The 27,185-nt window shown below is 36.1% G+C and overlaps 1 protein-coding gene and 1 non-coding gene across 2 annotated transcripts in view; one reads left to right on the forward strand and one right to left on the reverse strand.

The window, feature by feature from the left end:
• KIF3A (kinesin family member 3A) overlaps window positions 1–27,185 on the forward strand; it is an 83,096-nt gene that overhangs the window by 2,020 nt on the left and 53,891 nt on the right. Inside the window, exons 2-4 of the mRNA XM_065918130.1 lie at window positions 1,311–1,584; window positions 18,026–18,170; window positions 18,303–18,387. Coding sequence (XP_065774202.1) covers window positions 1,311–1,584; window positions 18,026–18,170; window positions 18,303–18,387 — 504 coding nt within the window. The remainder of the gene's footprint in view (window positions 1–1,310; window positions 1,585–18,025; window positions 18,171–18,302; window positions 18,388–27,185) is intronic.
• Window positions 24,009–24,115, reverse strand: LOC136156634 (U6 spliceosomal RNA). The gene has a single exon (XR_010661126.1). It is a non-coding gene; the product is annotated as a U6 spliceosomal RNA (small nuclear RNA).

The raw sequence follows: 27,185 nt of genomic DNA on the forward strand, positions 1-27,185 counted from the left end.
AATAAAGCTGGAGAAGTGGACATGGGCCAGAACCAGATCTTATAGACTTTTGTAAGGATTTTTGACTTTTATCCTAAAATCTGTGGGAAACTATTGCAGAGAGTTCTGAGTAGGGGAGTGACATAATTAGATTTGTGTTGAAACCGACTGCCACGTAGAGAACAGACCATAGGGGAACCTGATTAGATGCAATAGTACAGTTGTAGGTGGTGGTGTTTAGTTGCTAAGTCATGTCCAACTCCTTGCCACCCAATGGACTGGAGCCTCCCAGGCTCCTCTTGACCTTGGGATTTCCCAGGCAGGAGTACTGGAGTGGATTGTCATTTTCTTCTCCAGGGGAAGTTCCCAACTCAGGGATTGAACCTGAGACTCCTGAATTGCCAGGCAGATTGTTTATTGCTGAGCCACCAGGGAAGTCCAGCAGTACAGTTAGGAGCCTCTTATAATTCGGGACAAGATAATAACCTGGAATAAGGTGGTGAAAGTAGAGATGGAAAGAAGTCTGTTGAATTGATACCATCTATTCCTTGTGAATGACAGTGGCTCATGTTTGTTTCTCTGATGCTTAGAAGAGTATCTGAAAGAGTAGCAATTTAATATCTGTTCAACTAAACTGTTAAACTGGATAATAATTGGATTATATTTAATAATTGGATTGAATTTTAATATAGATGCTTAATCACAGAATTTCAGAATTTGAAACTTTACGTATACAAATGTTCATAAGGGTAGAGTCATTTAAAAATTTTTTCCAAAACATTTTTTCTCTGCCATTAGGCTTTTTTTTCCTGTCTTTCACTAATATAGAAAAAGTAGACCTTATGTGGATATATTATTTGATTAATTTCTTTTTTTTTTTTTTTTTTTTTTACTAATTAATGCATTGTAGAAAAGAAAATTGAAAGTCTCAGAGGGCACAGAGGACCTACTACTGGATTCTTGATTAAAGTTATTAACCTCATTCACATTTGTTTTTCTATAGGCAGGAAACTCAGAGGAAGTCAGGGACTTTGTGCAGAAAGACAGGTCTCTTATAGATTCTGATTTTTCTGCCTGAATAACATTAACTATAAATGTAAATTAAATTATCTCTTCCATTATTTGTATTTATAAAAGAAACTTTTTATACCTTTTAATAAGTTTTTCTGTATATCTGTAAGGTCTTTAATTACATTTAACAAGTAATTATGGAGTGTTTAACGTGTGCAAGGCACTGAGGTGGCACAGTAGCCTTTTCAGGTTTTAAATTTAATCTGTTGAGGGTAAAAATAAGTGTTCTTTTCATTATTTGTAAATATTTTCTCCACCAGATCAATAAATCAGAGAAGCCGGAAAGCTGCGATAACGTGAAGGTGGTGGTTAGGTGCCGGCCCCTCAATGAGAGAGAGAAATCTATGTGCTACAAACAGGCTGTCAGTGTGGATGAGATGAGGGGAACTATCACTGTGCACAAGACTGATTCTTCCAATGAACCTCCAAAGACATTTACTTTTGATACTGTTTTTGGACCAGAGAGTAAACAACTAGATGTTTATAACTTAACTGCCAGACCAATTATTGATTCTGTTCTCGAAGGCTACAATGGTGAGTACTTTAGTTTACTTTTAAACAACTTTTTATCAAGTTATTAATAATACCCAGTGAATTCACCCACTATAATTGTATAATTGAATTGTTCAGTTTGAGTTGTAGCAAATACATACAGTTGGGAAACCATCAGTTTTATCATCCCCATAAGTTCTTCTGTGTCTGTTTGCAGTCCTACCCCCAGCAACCGTGGACCTGCTTTCTGTCTAGTTTTGCCTTTCTTTAGAATTTCGTATAAATCAAATTATACACTGTTTTGCCTTTATTTGTTTTCTTTGAGTTGTTAAGTTGTGTTCGACTCTTTGCCACCTCGTGGACTGCAGCATGCCAGGCTTCCGTATCCTTCACTATCTCATTGAGTATGCTCAAACTCATGTCCATTGAGTTGGTGATATCATCCAACCATTGTGACTCAGACAGTGAAGAATCTGCCTGCAGTGCAGGAGACACAGGTTTGATCCCTGGGTTGGGAAGATTCTTTGGAAAAGAATTCTCCTGTATTCTTACCTGGAGAATTTCATGGACTGAGGAGCCTGTCCGAAAGAGTCAGACATTAGTGAGCGACTAACACTTTCTTTGATTTAGTGTAATGTTTTGAGGGTCATCCATGTTGTAGCATATATCAGTAGTTCCTTTTTTTTTTTTCCCAGTAATTCCTTTTTATTGTTAAGTTTTATTCTATTATATGAAAATACCACCTTTTATGATCTTTGGGGATTTGAATGATTCTAGTTTTTTGGTTATTAAAAATGATGCTGTTAGGAACATTGTTTTGTTAAGTCTTTCTGCAGATAAGTTTCAAAATTTGTCTTGGGATAGATACCTAGGAGCGAAATTGCTGTGTCTTGTGGTTTATGTATGTTTATCTTTTGAAGAAACTGCAAAACAGTTTTCACAGTGTTGACTGTTTTCTTCCCAACAGCATGGTATGAGAGTTCTAGTTTCTTTATGTTCTCACCAACTCTTAAACTATCATTCTTCTTAATTATAGCTATTCTAGAGGATATGTAGTGATATCTCATTGTATTTCCCTAATGATTAACAGCATTAAACATCTGTGTACTTATTGGTCATTTATGTATCTTCTTGGTAAAATATCTCTTAAAATATTTTACCCATTTTAAACTTTGGTTGCCTGTGTTCTTATTATTCAATCATGCTCTTTATATATTGGATTCATATTCATGATCAGATACGTGATTTGAAAATATTTCTCCCAGTCTGTGGCTTGTCTTTTCATTTTCCTAGTGACGTTTTTTGAAAAGTTTTATATTTTGTTGAAGTCTAGCTATCAGTTTTTCTTTTATCATATGCTTTTGGTGACATAGCTCAGAAATTTTTTCCAAACCCAGGACCACAAGATTTTCTCCTGTGTTTTTATCTAGAAGTTGTAAACATTTAGATCTTACATTTCTTAAAAATAATTTTGTTTATTTTTTTGACTGTGCTGGATCTTCATTGCTCCAGGGGCTTTTCTCTCTTTGTGGCGAGCCAGGGCTGCTCTCTAGTTGCAGCGTGCAGGCTTCTCATTGCCGTGGCCTCTCCTTATGCGGAGCACAAGGCTCAGTAGATGTGGCACATGGGCTTGGTTGCTCCACAGCATGTGGGATTCCTGGACCGGGGATTGAACCTGTGTCTCTTGCATTGGCAGGCAGATTCTTCACCGCTGAGCCACTGGGAAAGCCCTCTGGCCCATTTTAATTTTTATATATGATGTGAAGTTAGGATTTGAGTTTTGTTTTTTTTTCTTCCTTTCCCTATCTCACTCCCTTTTCCCCTTATCTTGCTTGTGGCTATCTAGTTGTTCCAGCGTTATTTATTGTGAAGACTACTCTTTCTCTATTGAATAACTTGGTGCTTTTGTCAAAATTCAACTGACCACAAATAGGTGGGCTTATTTCTGGATTGTCTGTTCTATTCCATGTCTGTCTTGTTTTAATTATTATAGCTTTGTAAAATGTTTTGAAATTAGGTAGTGTATGTTTTCTTATTTTGTTACTCTGTCAAAGTTGTTTTAACTTTTCTAGGTCCTTTGCATTTTTATGTAAGTTTTAGGAACACGTTGTCAATTTACATATACAACCTCCTAGGATTTTGGTAGGGATTGTGTTGAATTACTATTCTAACAGTATTGAATCTTGCAATACATGAACATGATATATCTATTTATATCTTAATTTCTCTCATCATTTTGTAGTTTTTAATTGCAGATCTTGTACTACTTTTGGTAAACTTTTTAAAGTATTTTTTGATGCTTATTGTGAACAGAATTGCTGTCATAATTTTCTTTGGGGAATTGCACATTGTTAATGTATAGAAATGCAATTGATTATTTTAGACTTTTTAAATTGAGATAAAATTTAAATAACATGAGTAAGTGGTAAAGCGTTAGTCATTTCAGTCATGTTTGACTCTTTGTGACCCCATGGACTGTATCCCATCAGGTTCCTCTGTCCATGGAATTCTCCAGGGAGGAATACTGGATGGAGTGGGTTGCTGTTCCCTCCTCCAGAGGAGCTTCATGACCTAGGGATCGAACCTGGCAGGTCTCCTGCATTGCAGGCAGATCCTTTACTGTCTGAGCCACCAGGGAAGCCTAAGAAGTTCACTATTTTAACCATTTTACACTGTACAAATTAGGGGGTTTTAGTACCTTCATTTGTGCAACCATGTATCTGTTTCCAGGACATTTCCATCACCCCTCAAAGAAACTCTGTACCTGTTAGCAGTTACTCCCAGTTCTCTCTCTCCTGCCCTGGCAGGCACTTACTTTGTGTGTATGAGTTTGCCTTTTCTGGGCATTTCTAACATATAGAGTCAGATACCATTTATTCTGGTGTGTCTGGCTTCTTAACATGATTTTAAAAATTTATTTACTTAGTTTTTGGCTGCACTGGGTCTTCACTGCTGCTCTTGGCCTGTCTCCAGTTGCAGTGGCTTCTGCTGTTGCAGAGCCTGGGCTCTAGGGCACGTGTGTTTAGTTGCCCCATGGTGTGTGGAATCTCCCCAGTCCAGGGGTTGAGCCTGTGTCCCTGGTATTGGCAGGCAAATCCTTAACAACTGGACCATCAGGGAAGTCCTAGCATGATGTTTTTGACGTTCATCCATGTTGTTGTGTATATCCATACTTCATTCTTTTTTAATGGCCAAATGATGTTCCGTTGTCTGGATATACTGTATAGTTTATTCATCAGTTGATGAACATTTGGGTTGTTTCCATTTCTTGGGTTTTATGAATAATGTTGCTATGAACATTGTTGTACAAGTTTTTATGTGAACATAAATTTTCAGTTTTCTTAGGTACTTAGGAATATAACCGCTGAGTCAAAATGCTACCTGCCTTCATGTTGATGTTTGGCAGAAACCAACAAAATTCTGTAAAGCAATTATCCTTCAATTAAAAAATAAAACAAAACAAAAAAACGGTAACTGGGTAACTGCCAGTCTGTTTTCCACAATGGCTATACCTTTTTACATTCCTACTAGCAATATTTGAAATTTCCAACGTCCGCATAACTTTGCCAAAACTTGTTATTTGTCTTTTTGATTATAGACAATGTAGTGGGTGTGATTTCTCATGTGGGAGCTCATGTTTTGCAACTGATTTTTGTATATTTTGTATACTGCAACCTTGCTAAACTTATTTCTAGTAGGCTTTTTTTTGGGGAAGGTAATCTCCCTAGGATTGTCTACACACAAGAGCTCATCTGAAAATAATGACAGGACAGCTTCTTTCTTTCCAGTCTTTCTGTTAACCTGAATTGCCCTGTGTAGAATAGAAATGGTAAGGGGGGACATTTTTGTATTGTTCCTAATCTTAGGGAGAAAGCATTCATACTTTTACCAATGTGAAGTTATCTGTAGATTTTTCATAGACATTCTTTACCAGATTGTGTGAGTTCCTGTTTGTTCTTAGTTTGCTGAGAGTTCTTTTCAGGAGTGTATATCAGATTTTGCCAAATGCAGTTTTTTTGCACTTACATTATTTCTAAAAGTTTTTTAACATGGTCCATTACATTGATTGATTTTTAAGTGTGAAATCAGCCATGCCCCTTGGTCCGTGGGGTATTATCCTCTTGTATAATGTTAGATTTGATTAGCTAAAATGCTGTGTAACATTTTTGCAACTGTGGCCATGAGGGATGTAAATATGTGGTTTTCTTGTAATGTCTTTGTCTGGTTTTGGTGTCAGAATAATGCTAGTTTCATAGAATGAGTTAGGAAGAATTCCCTCCTTTTTAATTATCTGGAAGAATTTGCCTAGGATTAGTATTATATCTTCTTTAAGTGTTTGGTAGGATTCACCAGTGAAGTCTACTAGGCCTGGAATTTTTTTCATGGAAAGGTTTTTAGCTACACATTGAATTTCTTTAATGGATACAGGATTATTCAGGTTATTTTTGGTTTTTTTTTAGTGAGCTTTGACAGTTTGTCTTTAATGGAATTTGTCTGTTTCATCTAAGTTATGGGCTTTATTGGAGGAAAGCTGTGTGTGTCAATCCTCTATCCTTATGTTAGAATATAGTGATGTAACCTTTTTCATTCCTGATATTGGTAATGTGTGTTCTCTTTTTCTCCTGATTAATCAGGCAAGAGGTTTATCAGTTTTATTGATCTTTTCTAATTTTCTCAGAGAACCAATTTTTGGTTTTACTAATTTTTCTTCATTATTTTTATGATTTTCAATTTCATTGATTTCTTCTTTGATCTCTTTTTATTCTGTTACTTACTTCATCTTCTTTTTCTGCTTTGTTAAGGTAGAAGCCAAGGTCATCATTTTGAGACCTTTCTTCCTTTGTAATATAGGAATTTAATGCTCTAAATTACCCCTAAGTACTGCTTTAGTGACATCATACAGATTTTGACATAGTGTGTTTTCATTTTATGCAGTGCCAAATACTTTCTATTTTCCCTCTTGATTTCTGGGTTATTTAGACATGTCTTGGTTTCCAAATGTTTTGACATCTTTCTGTTATTGATTTCTAATGTGATTCCATTTTAGTTAGAGAAGATATCCTATGTAACTTGCATCTTTTGTTTTATGACCCAGAATGTGGTTTATTATTATTCAGTGTTTTGTGTATATCTGAAAAGGATGTATAGTTTTGCTATTGTTGGAATTTTTATAAATGTCAATTAGGTCAATTTGTTTGGTAGTGTTCAAATCTTCTGTGTACTTAATTATTTTCTACTTGGTCTGTTATTGAGAAGGGGCTATTCTTTTATTCTTGTATTTCCCTATGTCATTAAATCTGTCAGTTTTTGCTTCATATATTTTGAAACTCTCTGAGTAGCTGCATAAATGCTTAGGGGTGTTAAGTTCTCTTGATGAACCTCTTTTTCAGTATTAAATGATTTTCTTCATCCTTGGTAATATTCTTTGCTCCAATATTTACTTTGTCTGATATTATTATAGACATTCTAGTTTTCTTTTGATTGGAATTAATGTGGTATATCTTTTTCCATCCTTTTGCTTTTAACCTATATGTGTTTTTATATTGAAAGTTCATTTCTAGTAGGTAGTTGTCCTGGAGGTCACTAAGATCACCTCAGGTTTGATGATTGCTAGGAGGATTCATGGGACTCAGCATATGGTTGTACTTACGGCTTTGGTTACTAGAACAAAAAGGATACCGAAAAAAAGAATGAGCAAAGGGAAAAAGTGCATGTTAGGAAGTCTGGAGGAAATCAGGTTACAGACTTGTAAGAGTTTTCTCCTAGTGGACCCTCAGGATACACTGAATTCTCTTTGCGTTGATTGTGAGAGTACTTGTGAATGTTGTCTGTCAGAAAGCTCTGTGGAGAGACAATGCCCAAGGTTTTTATTGGAGGCTGCTCGTGGAGGCCCTCAGCTTGGTGCATGCAAAGATCCCAGACTCTCATAAGTAAAGCAGATGTTTAGAATAAACCACCATGTTTATACAAACAGTTTGGGCATAGTGAGTTATTCTTAATAGTCAGGGATTGGTGGGAACCCTTCCTAAATCTGAATTCCCAGATATCAGCCAAAGGCCAATTTTGAAAGCGGGACTTTGAAAGGATAGCTTTCTCAGGTCTGCTAAGTTAGCTGTTTTCTGCGCAGCAGCATGTGACTGGTCTTGGGTTTTAGTCCAGTCTTACCTCTGCTTCTTAATTAGGGTATTGAGACAGTTTCTATTTATTATAATTACTTGCTTAGGTGTAAATCTGTCATCTTGCTGTTTGTTTTCTGTTTGTCCCATTTGTTCTTTGTTCCCTTTTTCTCTTTTTATGCTCTCTTTAAAATTAATCTAGTGTTTTTATTATTCCATTCTATCTCTGTTGGTTTATAGCAGTGTATTTTTGTTGCACTTTAGTGGTTGCTTTAGGGTTTATAATATAAATATTAAATATATTATGGTTTTACAAGTGATATTGTACCACTTTATGGATAATATAAAAACTAACACTATACTTCCATTTCTCTTCCTCCTAAGCTTTGTGCTATTGTTGTCATACATTTTACTTGTACATGTTATAAACTCCAAACCATATTGTTATTATTTTTGTTTAAGCCATCAGTTATATTTTAAAGAAAAAATTGTGTTTATTTATCCATGTAATTACCATTTCTAGTATTCTTTGTTCCTTTATGTAGATCCATATTTCCATCTAATATCATTTTCCTTCTGCGTTGAAAATTTTTGTTTAAACATTCCTTAGAGTGCATGTCTACCAGTGATAAATTATTTTAGCTTTTGTAGTCTAAAAAAAGTTTTTTTTTGCCTTTGTATTTGAAGGATATTTTCTCTGGATATGGGATTCTAGATTGATGGTTTCTTCCTTTAGTATGAAAGACAATGCTCTTCTTTCTTCTCATTTAAATTATTTTCTGACCAGAAATCTACTTTCATCCTTTTCTTCTTCTTCATGTAACATGTCTTTCTCTGGTTGCTTTTAAGATTTCCTCCTTTGTCACTGGCTTTGTCAGTTTGTTTATGATATGCCTTAATGTATTTTTTCTTCATGTGTCTGGGCCATAGTTCATTAATCTGCTTGGATCGTGGGTTTCATCAAATTTGGAAAATTTTCAGTCATTTTTCTTCGAATATTTTTTCTGTCCTCTCCACTTTGGGGGGGCATATAATCACACATATGCTTAGCTGCTTGAAACTACCCCACAGCTCACTGATGCTGATTTTTTACTTTTTTTGTGTGGGTTTCATTTTAGATTGTTGGTATGTTTTCAGGTTTACAGATCTTTTCTTCTACAGTGCCTAATCTACTATTATCCCTGTGTGTTGTATTTTTCATCTCATACATTGTAGTTTTTTTTCATCTCTAGAAGTTTGACATGGGTCTTTGTTATATCTCCCATCCAAGTTCTTCCAAACTTCCATCCAGAGTTTGCACTTTATTGTATAAAGAGTACAGTTTTTATAACTGTTTTAAAACCATCTGCTAGTTCTAACATTGTGTTAGTTATAAACTAATTTTGATTGATTTCTTCATTATGAGTCATCATTTTGCCTTTTTTTTTTTTACAAGCTTGGCAATTTTTGGTTGGGTGTTCTGAATTTTACTTTGGGTCTTGGATTTTTTTTCATTCTATAAATATTTATGAGCTTTGTTCTGTGATGTGCTTACTTGAAAGCAGTTTCATTCTTTCAAGTCTTTTTTGTAAGATTTTTTGGTTAGGACTAGAGCAGTGCTCAGTGTAAGGTTATTATTCCCCACTACAGAGGGAAGGCCCTACTGTATACTGTATGTTCCTAATGTCCTGTGAATTATGAGAGGCAACAGATACAGTTCTTGGACTTTGTGAGTGCTGGGGACTTTTCCTTCCCATCTTTTCATGTGATTCCTTCCCCTACCACCCATACTTAGATAGTTTCTTTATACTTCCTTATACTCGTGCTAACGAGTACCCAGCTGAATACTCGAGGAGGAACTTCTGTAGATCTCTGGAGCTCTTTCTGTGCAGCTTTCTCGTCTCTGGGAATGTGTCCTCCAAATTCTAGCTATGTTGGCCTCTTGGGATTCTCAGCTTCTTCTCAACTCAGGGAATCTGCTGACAGCTGCTTGGGTTCTTCTTCCTCCTGCATGACTTGGATTCTCTCTCACGACAGGAAGCTGGGCAATCATATGACCTACCTTACCTGTTTTTCATCTTTCAGGAACCACAGCCCTTTGTTGACTGATGTTCATTCTCTTGAAAACTATTGTTTTATATATTTGGTCTGCTTTTTGTTCTACCGGGAGAGTGAATTTGGTTCTTATTCCATCTTTGTTGGGAGCAGAAATGCCACAAGTTGAATTTTGAACTAACAGTTTTGTATATATAAAAAATAAACATTATAGAGAGTAATGTGTGAATGTCAAGGACTTTCTGCCCGTTTTCTAGTGTATTATGCTGACTGAAGATTGTTGATAGTAAAAAATAGAAAAACATTTTGAAAAAGGACAAAAATTAGGAATGCTATAATATATAATGCAGTTTACTCTGCATTATTCACATGTAGTTTAATTGTAACTTTTTGGATTCTGAGTAGCAAGTTCATAATCCTTCTACCATTTAAAAAAGATTTTTAAAATTAATAAGCTATTTTTAGAACATTTTCTGTTTGCAGTAACATTGAACAAAGTAGTGAGAGTTCCCCTATGTCCCAAAACGCACAACCTTCCCCGCTGTCAACATCCTGCACCACAGTGATTACATTTGTTAAAATTGATGACCCTGTATTAACATATCGTTATCCTCCAAGCCCCATAGTGTGCATTAGTGTTCTCTCTAGATATTGTACATTCTGTGAGTTTGTACAAATAGATAATGACAGTTATTCACCATTGTAATATCGTACACAGTTGTTTCACTCTGTACTCCACCTGTTCATCCCTCCCTTCCCCTTAAACCCTGGCAGCCACTAATCTTTTTACTGTCTCCATAGTTCTGCCTTTTCCAGAGTGTCACATGGTTGGAGTTATATATATATAGTATGTTGCCTTTTCTGATTGATAGTAACATGCACTTAAGTTTCCTCCATGCCTTTTCATGACTGACTAACTCATCTCTTTTTTAGTCAGTGAATAATATTCCTTTGTCCTGATGTACAACAGTTTTATCTGCTTACGAAGGAAATCTTGGTTGCTTCCAAGTTTTGGCAGTTATATACAGCTGCTGTAAATATCCATGTGCAGTTTTTTGATGAACCTTCTGTCATTTTAAGTATTAGTGATCGTTAGAAACAAGGAGACTGGGTAAAATCTCAGGCCATTTTTAAATGTTTAAAAAGTTCATTTAAAAAGCTCATATGAAGGAAATGATAGCATTAGATTTGTTAAGAGTGACATTTAAAAAGTAGAAATTTGGATTCTCATTTCTGAAAATAAGATGAGATTCTTGAATTTTAGGAGATTTGTGGTCCTTCTTTCTTAGTTTTAATATTGTAAATTAGTATCCTTTTATTTTAAAATTTTTTAAAATTTAATTTTTATTTCATACTGGAGGATTTACAATTTTGTGTTAGTTTCAGGTATACAGCAAAGTGATTAGGTTATACGGATATCCATCTTTTTCGGATTCTTTTCCCGTATAGATTAGTACAAGTAATTGAGTTCCCTGTGCTGGACAGTATGTCCTGTTGATTATCTATTTTATATATAGTATGTGTGTATATTAATCCCAAACTCCTGACTTATCCCTGCCTACCAAGTTTCCCTTTGGTCACTCTCAGTTTGTTTCTGACGTCTGTAGGTCTGTTTCTGTTTCGTAAATAAGTTCATTTGCATAATTTCTTTCAAGATTCCACATATAAGTGATATCATGTGATAGCTGTCTTTCTCTGACTTCACTTGGTATGATAATCTCTAGATCCATCCGCGTTGCTTCAAATGGCATTGTTTTATTCTTTTTTATGGCCAACTAGTGTTCCATTGTATATAGGTACCACATCTTCTTTATCTGTTGTGTTGTTGATGGGCATTTAGGTTGCTTCCATGTCTTGAGTGTTGTAAATAATGCTCTAATGAACATTGGGGTGCCTATATCTTTTTGAGTTATGGTTTTCTCTGGATAAATGCCCAGATGTGGGATTACTGGATCATATGGTAGTTCTAGTTTTAGTTTTTTAGGGAACCTCCATACTGTTCTCCATAGTGGTTATACCAATTTACATTCCCACCAACAGTGTAGGAGGGTTCTCTTTTCTCCACACCCTCTCTAGCATTTATTATTTGTAGACTTTTTAATGATGGTCATTCTTACTGGTGTGAGATGATATGTCATTATGGTTTTGATTTGCGTTTCTCTGATAATTAGTGATGTTGAGCATCTTTCGTGTGCTTCATGGCCATCTGTATGTCTTCTTTGGAGAAATGTCTGTTTAGGTCTACTGCCCAGTTTTTGATTGGGTTATTTGGTTCTTTCATATAGAACTTCATGAGCTGTTTGTATATTTTGGAGATTAATCTCTTATCAGTGGCATACTTTGCAAATGTTTTTTTCCCATTCCATTTAATTTTGTTTATGGTTTCCATTGTTGTGCAAAAGCTTTTAAATTTAATTAGATCTAATTATTATTTTTATTATCCTAGAAAGTGGATAGAAAACAGTCTTGTGATTTATGTCAAAGAATTCTGCCTATGTTTTCCTCCAAGAGTTTTGTAGTCTTACATTTAGATCATTAATCCATTTTGAGTTAATTTTCATGTATGATGTTAGGGAGTGTTTTATTTCATTTTTTTTTTTTTTTTTAATATATAGCTGTCCAGTTTTCCCAGCACTGTTTATTGAAGAGATAGTCTTTTCTCCATTGTATAGTTTTGCCTCCTTTGTCATAGATTAATTGACAGTAGGGGTGTGGGTTTATCTCTGGACTTTTCTATCCTATTACATTGATCTATATTTTTGTTTTTGTGCCAGTACCATGCTATTTTGATGACTGTAGATTTGTCAGATAGTCTCAATCAGGGAGCCTGTTTCCTCCAGCTCCTTTCTCTTTCTCAGGATTGCTTTGGCTTTTCTGGGTCTTTTGTGTTATCATATATGTTAAAGTTTTTTTTTTTTGTTTTAGTTCTGTGAAAAAAGCCATTGATCATTTAATAGAGATTGCATTGAATCTGTAGATTGCCTTGAATAGTATAGTCATTTTGACAATATTGATTATTCCAATCCAAGAACATGGTATAACTTTCCATCGGTTTGTGTCAACTTTGGTTTCTTTTATCAGTGTCTTACAGTTTTCAGAGTACAGGTCTTTTGCCTCTTTAGGTTTGTTTTAGGTACTTTATGCTTTTTGATGCAGTGTTAAATGGAATTGTTTAATTTCTCTATCTGATCTTTTGTTGTTAGTGTATATAGAATTGCAACAGATTTTTGTGTTTTGACTTTGTATCTTGCAACTTTACCAAATTCATTGAGCTCTAGTAGTATTCTGATAGCATCTTTAGGATTTTGGATGTATAGTATCATGTCATCTGCAATGGTGACAGTTTTACTTATTTTCCAACATGGATTCCCTTTATTTCTTTTTCTTCTCTGATTGCTGTATCTAAAACTTTCAAAACTATGTTGAATAAAAGTGGCAAGAATGGACGTCTTGTCTTGTTCCTGATTTTGGAGGAAATTCTTTTAGTTTTTCACTGTTGAGAATGATGTTAGCTGTGGGTTTGTCATACATGGCCTTTGATTATGTTGAGGTAGGAGCCTTCTGTGCCCACTTTTTGGAGAGTTTTTATCATATATGGGTGTTGAATTTTGTCAAAAACTTGCTGCATCTATTGAGATGATCATACGGTTTTTATCTTTCAGTTTGTTAATATGGTTTATCACACTGATTGATTTGTGGGTATTGAAGAATCCTTATATCCCCAGAATAAATCCCTCTTGATCATGGTGTATTATTCTTTTAATGTATTTTTTTTTTCTTTTAATGTATTTTTGTATTTGGTTTGCTAGTATTTTGTTGAAAATTTTTGTGTCTGTGCTCATCAGTGATATTGGAGCCTGCAATTTTCTTTTTTTGTGTGTGTGGCGTCTTTGTTTGGTTTAGGTGTCAGGACGATAGTGGCTTCATAGAATGAGTTTGGGAGTGTTCCTTCCTCTGCAATTTTTGGAAAGTTTCAAAGGTGTTAACTCTTCTCTAAATGTTTGATAGAATTTGCCTGTGAAGCCTTCTGGTCCTGGACTTTTGTTTGTTGGGAGTTTTAAAATCAGTTTTAATTTTCAGTTCAGTCGCTCAGTCATGTTGACTCTGCGACCCCTGGACTGCAACACGCCAGGCTTCCCTGTCCATCACCAACTCCCGAAGTTTCCTCAAACTCATGTTCATTGAGTCAGTGATGCCCTCCAACCATCTCATCCTCTGTTATCCCCTTCTTCTCCTGCCTTCAATCTTTTCCAACATCAGGGTCTTTTCCAATGAGTCAGTTCTTCCCATCAGGTGGCCAAAGTATTGGAGTTTCAGCTTCAGCATCAGTCCTTCCAGTGAATATTCACGACTAATTTCCTTTAGGATTGACTGGTTTGATCTTCTTGCAGCCCAAGGAACTCTCAAGAGTCTTCTCCAACACCACAGTACAAAGGCATCAGTTCTTCGGTGCTCAGCTTTCTTTATAGTCCAATTCTCACATCTATAAATGACTACTGGAAAAATCATAGCTCTGACTAGAAGGACCTTTGTTGGCAAAGCAGTGTCTCTGCTTTTGGTTGTCTAGGTTGGTCATAGCATTTCTTCCAAGGAGCAAGAGTCTTTTAATTCCATGGCTGCAGTCACCATCTGCAGTGATTTTGGAGCCCAAGAAAATAAGGTCTGTCACTGTTTCCATTGTTACCCCATCTGTTTGCCATGAAGTGATGGGACTGGATGCCATGATCTTAGTTTTCTGAATGTTGAGTTTTAAGCCAGCTTTTTCACTCTCCTCTTTGACTTTCATCAAGAGGTTCTTTAGTTCCTCTTTACTTTCTGCTGTAAGAGTGGTGTCATTTGCGTATCTGAGGTTATTGATATTTCTCCCGGCAATCTTGATCTTAGCTTGTGCTTCATCTAGCCTGGCATTTCACATGATGTACTCTGCATAGAAGTTAAATAAGCAGAGTGACAATATACAGCCTTGATGTACTCCTTTCCCAATTTGGAACCAGTCCATTGTTCCATGTCCAGTTCTAACTGTTGCTTCTTGACCTGCATACAGATTTCTCAGGAGGCAGGTCAGGTGGTCTGGTATTCCCATCTCTTGAAGAATTTTCCACAGTTTGTTGTGATCCACACAGTCAAAGGCTTTGGTGTAATCAATAAAGCAGAAGAAGATGTTTTTCTATAACTCCCTTACTTTTCCTTTGATCCAACAGATGTTGGCAATTTAATCTCTGATTCCTCTGCCTTTTCTAAATCCAGTTTGAACATCTGGAAGTTCCTGGATCACGTACTGTTGGAGCCTGACTTGGAGAATTTTGAGCAGGAAAATTGAGCATTTTAGGAATCAGTGAACATTTCAGGAATGTTTTGGGTTTTAGTTCTAGAAGGTCTTGTAGGTCTTCATAGAACCTTTCAACTTCAGCTTCTTTAGCATTACTGGAGGCAGTGATCAAGACCATCCCTGTTGTACCTTGTAATTGGTCTGTTTGTATTTTCTATTTCTTCATGGTTCAGTCCTGGAAGGTTGTATGTTGGTTGGTTGTAAGAATTTGTCCATTTCTTCTAGGCTGTCCATTTCATTGACATATAGTTGCTTGTAGTAGTCTCTTATGATCCTTTATATTTCTGCAGTGTCCATTGTAGCTTCCTTTTCATTTTTAATTTCATTGATGTGAGCCACCTTTTTCTTTAATGAGTCTGGCTGAAGATTTGTCAGTTTTGTTTATCTTTCAGAGAAGCAGCTTTCGGTTTGATTGTTCTTTTCTGTTTTCTTTGTCTCTATTTCATTTATTTCTGCTTCTCTGATCGTTTGATTTCTTTCCTTCTACTAATTTTGGGTTTTGTTTGTTCTTCTAGTTACTTAATATACTTTTAAAATTAGTAATGGTCATGTATTTAATCCATTCATAGAAATTGCATTCATTTTATTTGTGTATTTTTTTGGCTGTGCTAGGTCTTCGTTGCTTTGCATAGGCTTTCTCTAGTTGTGGCAAGCAGGGGCTGCTTTGTGCTGTGGTGTGTGAGCCTCTTATCGTTGCAGTGACTTCTCTTGTTGCAGAGCACAGGCTCCAGGCACGCAGACGTCACGCGTTGTGGCACAGAGGCTCGGTGGTTGGAACCCGTGGCCCCTGGTGTGCGCAGACTTGCAGAGTTGTGCCGTACAGCCTCAGTGGTTGTGGCTTGCGGGGTCTAGAGTGTTGACTCAGAGGCACACAGGCTTCGTTGCTCCACAGCATGTGGAATCATCCCAGACCAGGGATCCAACCTGTGTCCCCTGTGGTGGCAGGCAGATTCCTATCCACTGCACCACTAGGGAAGTCCTGCATTAAGTAGGTGTTAATTTTGAGTTAAAATTTTTTTTTTTTGGTCATTACATACTGGTAAAAATACATGGGCTGTGGAGCCAACTGGAGTGTGTCCAGATTTTGTTTAAAATGACATAGACCAAGTAATTCAACCTCTCTAAGCCTTTGTTTCCTCAGCTAAATTGTGGGGATATAAATATTGCCTAGCTCTTAGGATTGGGGTGAAAAATAGGAATGCATATAAAGTATATGACATAGCACATAGCAGATGGTCAGTAAATGATAGCTGTTGTGTCTTTTCTAAAATGCAGTATGTGAGTTCATGGTATTTTTAGCTCCTTTTAATGTAGTAAGTTATATTCTTAATGAAAGAGTTTGAAATATTTAGGGAGTTAGAGAAAAGTTTACTTTCTTAGCCTTTCTCGTTTCTGCTGGCACTTCCTGGGCTGTATCTGTTGTACTGTCTCCTGAGGAAGTCTCACCCAATGCCACAGCTACAGCTGGCAAATGAGTCTCATCCGTCTGCCTGCTTGCTGGGCACGTCCATGTGAGTGTATCTCAGACTTAAAGCTCAGTACCTCCACACTCAATGCATGATGTTCCCTTTCAAACTGTCATTTCTTCCAGTGGTGTTCACCATCTCAGTATATAGCAAGCGTTACATTCCCTTGGTCAAGCCAGAAATTTGAAAGTCACCCTCAATAAATACTTCCTTTGCCCTGGTCCGCTTTTGACTTGTTCTTTCCCAGGCCTCTTGATTCTAACTGCTAAATATCTGTGAAATACTTTCCATCTTTCTCATCCCCTTCTGTCGTCAGCACCATCTCTTACCTGGTTAACCGTGTCAGCCCTCTAACTGGCTTTTTCACTTCTTCCGTTGCTTTTTTCCAGTTCTTTGTATACAGTATAGCCAGTGACTGTGATGACACTCTTCACTTTGTTTTTTAAGATAAGCTCTAGAACCTTAACATGTTCTTCATCACCCGGTATAATTAAGCCCCTCAATTTCTTTAGCTCTAACCGCATCCACTGTCTTTTTCCGTCTCTGTTTTTTCCCTTCTGGCCTCCTTGCATTTTTGCGGAATCTTTGCTGTCCATCTGTTTCTGACTCATGCTCATGTATTATATGGACTCTTCTGGAAAGCCTTCTTTGACCTCTTCCCCTTTCCTTCTGCCTTAGTTTTCTTGCTTAGATTATGTTCCTGACTCTCATGTAGAACTCTGTTTCTCATTCCCAACACTCATCTTGCTTATAATTATTTGGCTAATATGTCCTCTCCAGGATGACACATACCGGGAGATTAAAGATTGCGTTTATCATTGTGTCCCTGAGGCATAGCACCATGCCAGGCTCAGGTGTATAGTATTTGTTAAATTGAATTAATTTGGATATTTAGAAAATTTAAGTTGTATCTGTAATTTCTTATAATATATAGTCACTTTTTTTGTTAATTCCCCCTATTCCTTATAGCTGTTACTTAACTTTTATTTTGAAATAACATACTTATTTTAGGATTAGGCTATTTGCTCAGTGTCATGTTGGTTGCTTGAAGTAAATTGTTTCATGTGATTCTTGTTTCATGTGATCAGTGCACAATAGTTATTCTTATCCTCATTTTACTATTGAGGAGATAATCTTTGGGTGGATAGTTTCTAAGGTCAGATGTCTGAAAAGTGGCAAATGTGTGGATTCATGTTGAGGTCTTTCTAGTCTGGAACCTTTGTTCTTTTGCTGTAACTATACTATCTTCTCTAATGTCCGCATTAAATAATTAACATAAACATAAGATACTTCTTAGGATTAGCTAAAATGCTCGATTTTGCATTTATCTCATTGGCTCTAGAACTTTAACAGTACTGTGCTCGTGTGGTACACAGTTCATGCTGTAATTGCTGATAATAAAGGAGAAATTTATATTAGAATAAACTTTAAATCCAGGCTAGAAATTGCATCACTGTGTCAAAAGAATTAATTTTAAGAGCTATTGTTCTGTAGCATCAGACTGTAGAATCAGACTTGATTCTCTTCATTGTTTTCAGGGACTATTTTTGCATATGGACAAACTGGAACTGGCAAAACGTTTACCATGGAAGGTGTTCGAGCTGTTCCTGAACTTAGAGGAATCATTCCAAATTCCTTTGCTCACATATTTGGTCATATTGCAAAAGCAGAGGGTGATACGAGGTAAAATAACTATTTTTTAACATTGAGAAGTACAAACACAAGAAAGATGTACAACCTTTATAAACACATTTTTAAAACTGTTCTAATAAATATTTCACTGCTTTTAATTTAAGAATGATGTTTTCTTTACAGATTTTTGGTTCGAGTGTCTTATTTGGAAATATATAATGAAGAAGTTCGTGACCTTTTGGGCAAGGATCAGACACAGAGGTTAGAGGTAAGGATAGTTGAAATTGGAGTACTTTCCAAAGCAAGAGAATGTGTACTGAATTAAATTCTTTTTTGAACAAAATGTACTCTCAATATTTTATTATTTTTGACCAGGAAACTTGATAACATATTTCAAAAATACAACTATTTTAAACGCTTATGCACCGAGAAGTCTTGGTTCCTACCCTATTTCTCCCTACCCTAAGATAACCACTTTCGGTATCCTTTAAGTGTTTTTTATGTAAATACAAATATAATTTTATTTTTATTCCTATGTAGCACCCTATATACATTGATCTGCACCTTTTTTTAAATTAAAATTTTTATTGAGATACATTCACATGCAGTTGTGTGAAATAATACAGAGAAATTACCCTTTACACAGTTCTCCCCAGAGATAACATTTTACAAAGCTATAATGCAGTATCATAATGATATTGATCTTGATGTAATCCACAGATATAATCCATTTGAATCCATTGTTCAAATGCCCCAGTTTTTCTTGCAGTCATTTGTGTTGTATACTATTTTATCACACGTGTAGATTATTTTATCCACTATTGCAACAAGGTACTTAAACTGTTCCATCTCAAAGATGCCTTAAGTTGCCCTTTTATAACCACACTCCACCTCTCTGGTGACCACTCTCCTCTGTCCCCATCCCTAACCCCTGACAACCCTAAACTCTTTTCCAGTTCTACGGTTTTGTATTTTCAAAAGTGTTATGTAAATGTAAATATACAATATGTAACTTTTTGGAATTGGCTTTTGTGACTTTGCATAACTCCCTAGAGATTCATCCAACTTGTTGCATGTATCAGTTACTCATTCCTTTCTATGTCTGAGTAATAGTGCACAGTGTATTTAACCATTCACCCGCTGAAGGACAACCATTCACCTGCTATGTATAATTTGAGACTGTTATGAGTAAAGCTGCTATGAACATCCACGCATAGATTTTTATGCAAACACAAGTTTTCATTCTCTGGTATGAATTCCCAAGAGTACTCCAGAATTTAAAGTCAGAAGTTTTTTAAAAATTTAATTAATTAATTAATTTTTGGCTGTGCTAGGTCTTCATTGCTGTGCATGGACTTTCTCTGATTGTGGCAAGTGGGGGCTACTCTCTAGTTGCTGTCTATGGGGTTCTCATTGTGGTGGCTTCTCCTGTTGCAGAGAACGGGTCCTGGGGTGCCTGGGCTTCAGTAGTTGCGGCACATGGGCTTATCTTCCTGGACCAGGGATCAAACCCGTGTTCCCTGAATTGGCAGGCAGACTCTTTACCAAGTTTTTACAGTATCAGAAATGGAGGTATTAATACTAATTATGAATGTTGTCACAAATATTTGTGTTTTTAATCTTTCTTTTACCTGAAGGAAAAACCAGACTTTCTGATTGAGAAACTCTATAGTTTGTGTACTTTTGGGTAATATATTGGCACTACTTTAATCTTATATTTTAGAAAAGGGGAATGTGAGATTATATGCATAACTATCAGATAATCACAAAAATCGTGGATTGGTTCATTATAGCTGATTCACATTCAATATTTTTTCTTTTTTTTCCCTTAAACTTTAAACTTTTATTTTGTGTTCGTGTATAGCCAATTAACAATGTTGTGGTAGCTTCAGGTGAACAGTGAAGGGACTCAGTTCTCCCTCAAATCATTATTTTTTTAATTGAGATGTAACTTACATAGCATAATATTCTTCCTTTTAAAGTGTACAATTTAGTGATTCCTTGTATATTCAGAAAGTTATGCAATCATCACTATTATCTAGTTCTAGGACATTTTTATTATTCCTGAAGGAAACTCCATGCCCATTAGGTGTCACTCTCCATTCCCCTTCTCCCTCCTGGTAACCGGTAATTTACTTTCTGTCTCTATGAATTTGTCTATTCTGGACATTTCATTTAAATGAAGTCATACAATTGTGGTCTTTTGTGTCTGGCTTCTTTCACTTTTTATGATGTTTTCAAGATCCATTCATGTTGTAGCATGAATCAGTATTTCATTTTTCCTTTTAACATCTTGTAAAAGTTTTTGTGTGAATACAAGCATACCTCACTTTATAGTGCTTCACTTTATTATATTTGTTGATACTGTTTTTTTTTTTCCCCCAAACAAATGAAGGTTTGTGGCAACCCTGCATGGAACAAGTCTGTTCAGCTTTGTATTTCCAACAGTATTTGCTTAATTAATTCATGTGTCTGTGTCACATTTTGGTAATTCTTGCAGTATTTTAAACTTTCCACCAGCAAAAAGATTATGGCTGACTGAAGGCTCAGATGATGGTTAACACTTCTTTTAGCAATAAAGTATTTTTAAATTAAGGTACAAACATGTTTTAAACATAATGCTATTGTACATTTATAGTCTATGGATGGTATAGTGTAAACATAACTTTTATATCCACTGAGGAAACAAAAATTCATGGTACTCTTTATTGTGGTAGCCTGGAACCGAACCTTCAGTATCTTTGAACTGTATATTTTTAAAGTTCTCTTGGAAAAAAAAATAAAGTTCTCTTGGTTATGTATCAATGAATGCAGTGATTAGATAATGTGGTAATTCTACTTTTAGGTACTGCCAGACTGTTTCCCACAGTGGCTGTACCATTTTACGTTCCTATCAGTGATGTATGAGGAGTTCAGTTTTTCCATATCCTTATCAACACTTGTTATTGTCATTTTTTATAACGATTTTAGTGAGTATAAAGTGGTATTTCATCTGTGGGCTTGATTTCCATTTCCCTGATGGCCAATGACATTGAACATCTTTTTACACCATCTGTGTGTCTTCTTTGGAGAAATTTCAGTTCAGATCCATTATTCATTTTTAATTGGGTCCTTATTTTTTAAATTAAATATTAATAATTTTTTATATGAGAGCTTCCCTGGTGACTCAGTGACAAAGAATCCACCTGCTAGTGCAGGAGGTGTGGGTTCAGTTCTTGGGTCAGGAAGATCCCTGGAGCAGGAAATGGCAACCCACCCCAGTGTTGTTGCCTGGGAATTCCCTTGGATAGAGGAGCCTGGAGGGCCATACATGGTCTGTGAGGTCGCAAAAGAGTTGGACATGACTTAGTGACTAAACAACAGTTCTTTATATATTCCAAATGCAAGCTTCTTAACAGATAATAGGGATTTACAAAAATATTCTCTTATGGATTATCTTTTTACTTTTTTTTTTTACTTTTTTGGTGGTGTCCTTTTGGAGCCTAAAAGTTTACAATTTTGATCATATTTACTTTATCTACATTTAGTTTCATTTCTTGTGTTTTTTGGTGTTGTATCTAAGAAATTATTGCTTCATCCAAGGTCACGAAGATTTATGCCTTTGTTTTCTTCCAAAGAGTTTTATAGTTTTAGCTTTTATATTTAGGTCTTTGGTTCGTTTTGAGTTAATTTTTTATATACCTTGTGAGTTAGAGGACCAACTTCACTGTTACATACAGATATCTGGCTGTCTGAGCACCATTTTAAATTTTTTTGTAACTGCGCGGCATGTGGGATCTTAGCTCCCCAATCAGGGATCGAACCCACCCTCCTGAGGTGGAAGTGTAGAATCTTAACCACTGGACCACCAGGGAAGTCCTTCAGCACCATTTATTGAAAAGACTTTTCCCCCTCATTGTACTTTGCTTTTTTTTAACTGAGCAATGGATTGTGACAGTCTTTCCATGTAAGTAAAGAGAAATGCTTCTTCATTCTTTTTTTGTCTTTTTTTTTTTTCCTTTCTGCCTCATAGTATCCTTAGTATGGACATAACTTTTAGTTTGCTTAGCTACTCCGCTATTGATGAACAGTTGGGTTGTTTAAAATCTTTTGTTCTTACAAACAGTTATGTACTAAATAACCTTGTAATTACACCATTTCATACATGCGCAGGCTTGTCTGAGGATAAATTCCTGAAACAGGATTGCTGAATCGAGTGGTAGATGACTAGTAATTATTGCCAAATATATTAAGATTTTGGTGTATGAGACAGAAGGTTAGCCTTTAAAATATTAATATTGGAATTTTGATTGGAGTTGTATTGTCAATAAAATAATTAGAGAATAATGTGTGTAGAATAACAGTAGAATAGCATATAGAATTATGGTAGCCTCCATTGTAGAACAGTGTAAAATATACTGAGAATAACAGTAGAATAATAGAATAACTATTATTAAGAAGCTCTTATAATGTAGCAACAGGCATTTAGTGTAGTAAATGGTGGTAGTAGTACATATTTCATTTAACTTTTCAGCAGTTCAGTTTTGTTAATGTAAAAAAATGAAACCTAGAGGAATTTTCATGACTTGTTTGTGTAAGGTAAATGGGTTAAGGATTAAAGGGTGATTTCTGAGGTTTTAACATCTTAGCTTTAATATTGGTTCTGATCTCTTAAGCAGGTTACTTACCCTCTATGAGCCTTAGGTTTGCCACATGAATATGGAAATAATAATAGTATCTACTTTATATGATTATTGCCAAAGATAACAAATTAATACAAGATTTTAAGATCATTGCTTCACACATAATATTTAATACATTTTAGCTTTTTAAACAAAATTTTACTATATGAACTGAACTTTTGGAGCAATATGTTATAGGCTTAGGTGTTAGTATTATTTGAATTTGTTGGACCTTAATGAAGACTTAATCCATAATGATAATATGTAGACAACAAATATAGAGATGTTTCTTTTTTCTTGTCATCTTTGGTTTTGATGGATCCCTTAGTTCTGTGCTTTTTACCTTTTAAAAGTTTGTTATTTGTACAGATGATTAGAATAAAAACCATTTGGAAAGAACATTTCCATTTTTATAATAGTAATTATAGATCAGATTTATTCTCAGAAGCAGTCTTGTCAGTGGTTCTCAAGTACATTAGACCCAGTGCTCGTTTTTTATATCATATATTTTGTAATGCCCCTTTGATTATTCTGAAATAAAATTTATAGATGATAAAATCTATCTATACACATAACTTTAAAGATATCAATGTACTGTCCAATTATAATATTACTTTTAAAAAGTACTGGTATTTCAATATACAATATAAATGCTTACATGATCATACTCAATGACATATATAAATAGAGGCATATTTAAATCATTATGACTGCAATACCCACAAATGTAGACTATTACAAGTATGTTGAATAGGTAATCTTTTTTTTATTTTAATGAGTTTATTATTTTTTTAAATATTTTTTTATTAGTTGGAGGCTAATTACTGTACAGTATTGTAGTGGTTTTTGCCATACATTGACATGAATCAGCCATGGATTTACATGTGTTCCCCATCCTGAAGCCCCCTCCCACCTCCCTCTCCATCCCATCCCTCTGGGTCTTCCCAGTGCACCAGCCCTGAGCACTTGTCTCATGCATCCAACCTGGGCTGGCGATCTGTTTCACCCTTGATAGTATACTTGTTTCAATGCTATTCTCTCAGAACATCCCACCCTCGCCTTCTCCCACAGAGCCCCAAAGTCTGTTCTGTACATCTGTGTCTCTTTTTCTGTTTTGCATATAGGGTTATAGTTACCATCTTTTCAAATTCCATATATATGCGTTAGTACACTGTATTGGTCTTTATCTTTCTGGCTTACTTCACTCTGTATAATGGGCTCCAGTTTCAAAAATATGGAATGCTTTACGAATTTGCGTGTCATCCTTGCGCAGGGGCCATGCTAATCTTCTCTGTATTGTTCCAATTTTAGTATATGTGCTGCTGAAGCGAGCACTGAGTTGGTAATCTAAACACCTTGTTTGGTGTTACTCAATGACATGATCCTTTACAGTAGTATCTAGCTCTTGGTAGAGTTCTGAGGAAAATAAAGTAGTTCTTTCCTCAGTTTTCCTGCATTTCTAAATTATTATTACCTTGGGAAAGCACTTTGTCTTTATATGTAAAGTAGAGTTAGGATCTAAATTCAGATAATTAAATTAATAAGTTGTTTTTTTCACCCCTGTGAATATCTGGTAGGACATTCAAAGTTGCATGGGACCATTCATGATTGTGACCATCCCACCTACTTCAAGGTGTTTAGTATCCTAGTCTCCTGCCTACAAATACTAATAGTGTCCTTAACTGAACCAGAAACTCCCCCTCAAGTTTCTAAAACAGTCTGGTCAGGGGAGTAGCTGCCTTCATTGAGATTCATTGTTTTGGTGTCACAAGCTATTTGTTATACAAATTAAATATTTTTGTTTTTATGATAAAAATTCTTTGCTAGGATTACCATCCAATTTTTAAGAGCTTTTATTAACAAATAGTAGTCATAGACAGTAATACATAACACTCACATTCACATGCCTCACTTCTAGATGAACTTGCCAGCTCTGACTCAGACTCATGACTGAATTTAAACTGTTAGTTTCTATGAGTGTCTAGACCACATTTAAGTTATCAGGAGTCTAACAAAGGTAAAGACCAGGGTCCTCTAATGAGGATCAGTGTCAGGGGTGTCTGAGAATGATTAATCCTTTCATTTCCTTTCTCTCCTTATGGTGGGGTCTCCTCCCAAATCAGGTCCAGGATCCCCTAACGAGGGTCGAAACTAGAGAGGAAACAGAATTCACACTCATGTATTGAGACTCCCAAGATAAAAGTCAAGTTCATTTTGATGCAATACCATAAAACCTTTACATAAGGAATTTTATCCCATTTTCTTCCCTTTTTAAAAAACAGTTCTAGTTGAATGTAGGTGTTATAGTCTACAGACAATTGAGGGGTCATTGTTCATCAGAGCCTAAAGAATATTGGGGCCCTGTGGTGTTACAGTTAAATATCATTGTCTTTCTTTTCATGGGAGTGCAGCTTAAGATCTTCCAGGTTTGCAAAATACACCTTAGGGAATTACAAGATGGAACATAGCTCTCATTACCCATTATTCTTTCACGTGAGTGATGTTACCAGAAATAGACTAGATTAGTATCTGGAGTCTTCTCAGGATCACAGTTACCTGGCATGAGAATGGGGGTGCAGATGAGTCTTGCTCTAACAGGGAGTTTCTTGATTACTGCTCAGGCAGTGCTGGACAACGAAGGGACTCTTTGTTCTGGAAAGGAAGGTCCAATTAAAGTGTTACTGTGCTCAAAACCAGATGACAGAGTGCCACACCTCCCCCCTTCCCAAAAGTAAAATTCCAGTCAAGGCAACCCACTAGGGAAGAATGCCCTGGACATGAGAGGTTGCACCACTTACTAGAGAGCTCTTACAGACCAGGACCAGAACCTTGTTTGCTTTACCAGGGAATGGAAAGCACCATGGGCCAGTGATGCCATTAGTGGTAAGCACTTGGGGTGTCCCTGAGACAGAAGTGCTCTGGCACCTGCTAGACAAGATCTGAGTGCCACTGGCAGTCAGGGGCTGATGTACAGTGGATGAGATGCCTCTCAAGATGGCTGTCCCTTCATGGTCCCCAAAATTGTCACTGACTCAAACTTAGGTCTGCTTGCCTGTCACACAGCAAGGCCATTCTATTGACAAGGGTTTGTGTTGAGGGAAAGTACAGTGGTTTATTGCATGGTGCCAAGCAAGGAGAATGAGCAATTCTTGTTCAAAAGGCACAAAGTCGCCAATGACTGTTTTTCAGGGAAGGTTTTTTTTTTTTTTTAATTTGGCTGCCTGGGGTCCTAGTTGTGACATGTGGGATCTTCATTGCAGCACATGGGCTCTCTAGTTGCTGAGCTTGGGCTTAGCTGCCCCGTGGCATGTGGGATCTTAGTTCCCTTACCAGGGGTCAAGCCCATATCACCTGCATTGCAGGGCATATTCATAACCACTGGACCACCAGGGAAGTCCTTCAGGAAAGGGTTTTTAAAGGCAACATTTGTGTTGAGGGATGCAGGGTGCTTGACTTTCTTCTGATTGGTTGGTGGTAAGTTAACAGGGTGATGTTTTAGGAGTCTTAAATCATTAACCTCCTAGTTTAGTCCAGTCTGGGGTCTAGTTCTTGTGGTCAGCATGTAGTCATCATCCTCAAGCTGGATAGGGATCTTAGTTTCTGCAGAACAGTTCTAAGATGTGCATGAGATTGTTGAATATATTTCTCGAGGAGGAACTAGGACTCTGATTATAGATGAACTATTGTTTCAACTACAAAGAGTAATTTCTTGACTTTTTCTTTGATTTTGTATTCCTTCCTTTCCTTAATTAGTGATTGCTTGACTCTGCTCTTTGGAATTCAGAAAAGGCCTAGCAGACTACATCCTTTTTTGTACAAACAAGAAACAGGGAACATGGAGTGGCTTTTGTATATGGGAGGGTCCTGCATGGTCCTGTCTTTTTTTTTTTTAGCTTTTAAATTTTATATTGGAGTGTGGTTGATTTACAGTGTTACGTTAGTTCCAGGTGTATAGCAAAGTAATTCAGTTGTACACGTACGTGTATCTGTTCTTTTTTTCAAATTATCTTTCCATTTAGCTTATTACAGAATGTTGAGTAGAGCTCCCTGGGTCCTTCCTTGTTGGTTATCTATTTTAAATATATTAGTGTGTATGTGTCAGTCTGAAACATTTAATTTATCCTTTCTGTGCCCCCTGTCCCCCCCACAGCCTTTCCACTTTGGTAACCATAAATTTGTTTTTGAAGTCTGAGAGTCTCTTTCTGTTTTGTAAATACATTCATTTCTACCTTTTTTTTTTTTTTTTTAATATGTGTATATATTTATTCTGCATGTAAGCAAATATATTTGTCTTTCTCTGACTTAACTTAGCATGATAATCTTTGGGTTCATTCATGTTGCTGCAAATGTCATTTCATTTTTTTTAACGGCTGAATAATTTTCCATTGTACAAGTGTACCACATC

The sequence above is a fragment of the Muntiacus reevesi genome, chromosome 1, assembly GCF_963930625.1.
Source record: "Muntiacus reevesi chromosome 1, mMunRee1.1, whole genome shotgun sequence".
NCBI lineage: Eukaryota > Metazoa > Chordata > Mammalia > Artiodactyla > Cervidae > Muntiacus > Muntiacus reevesi.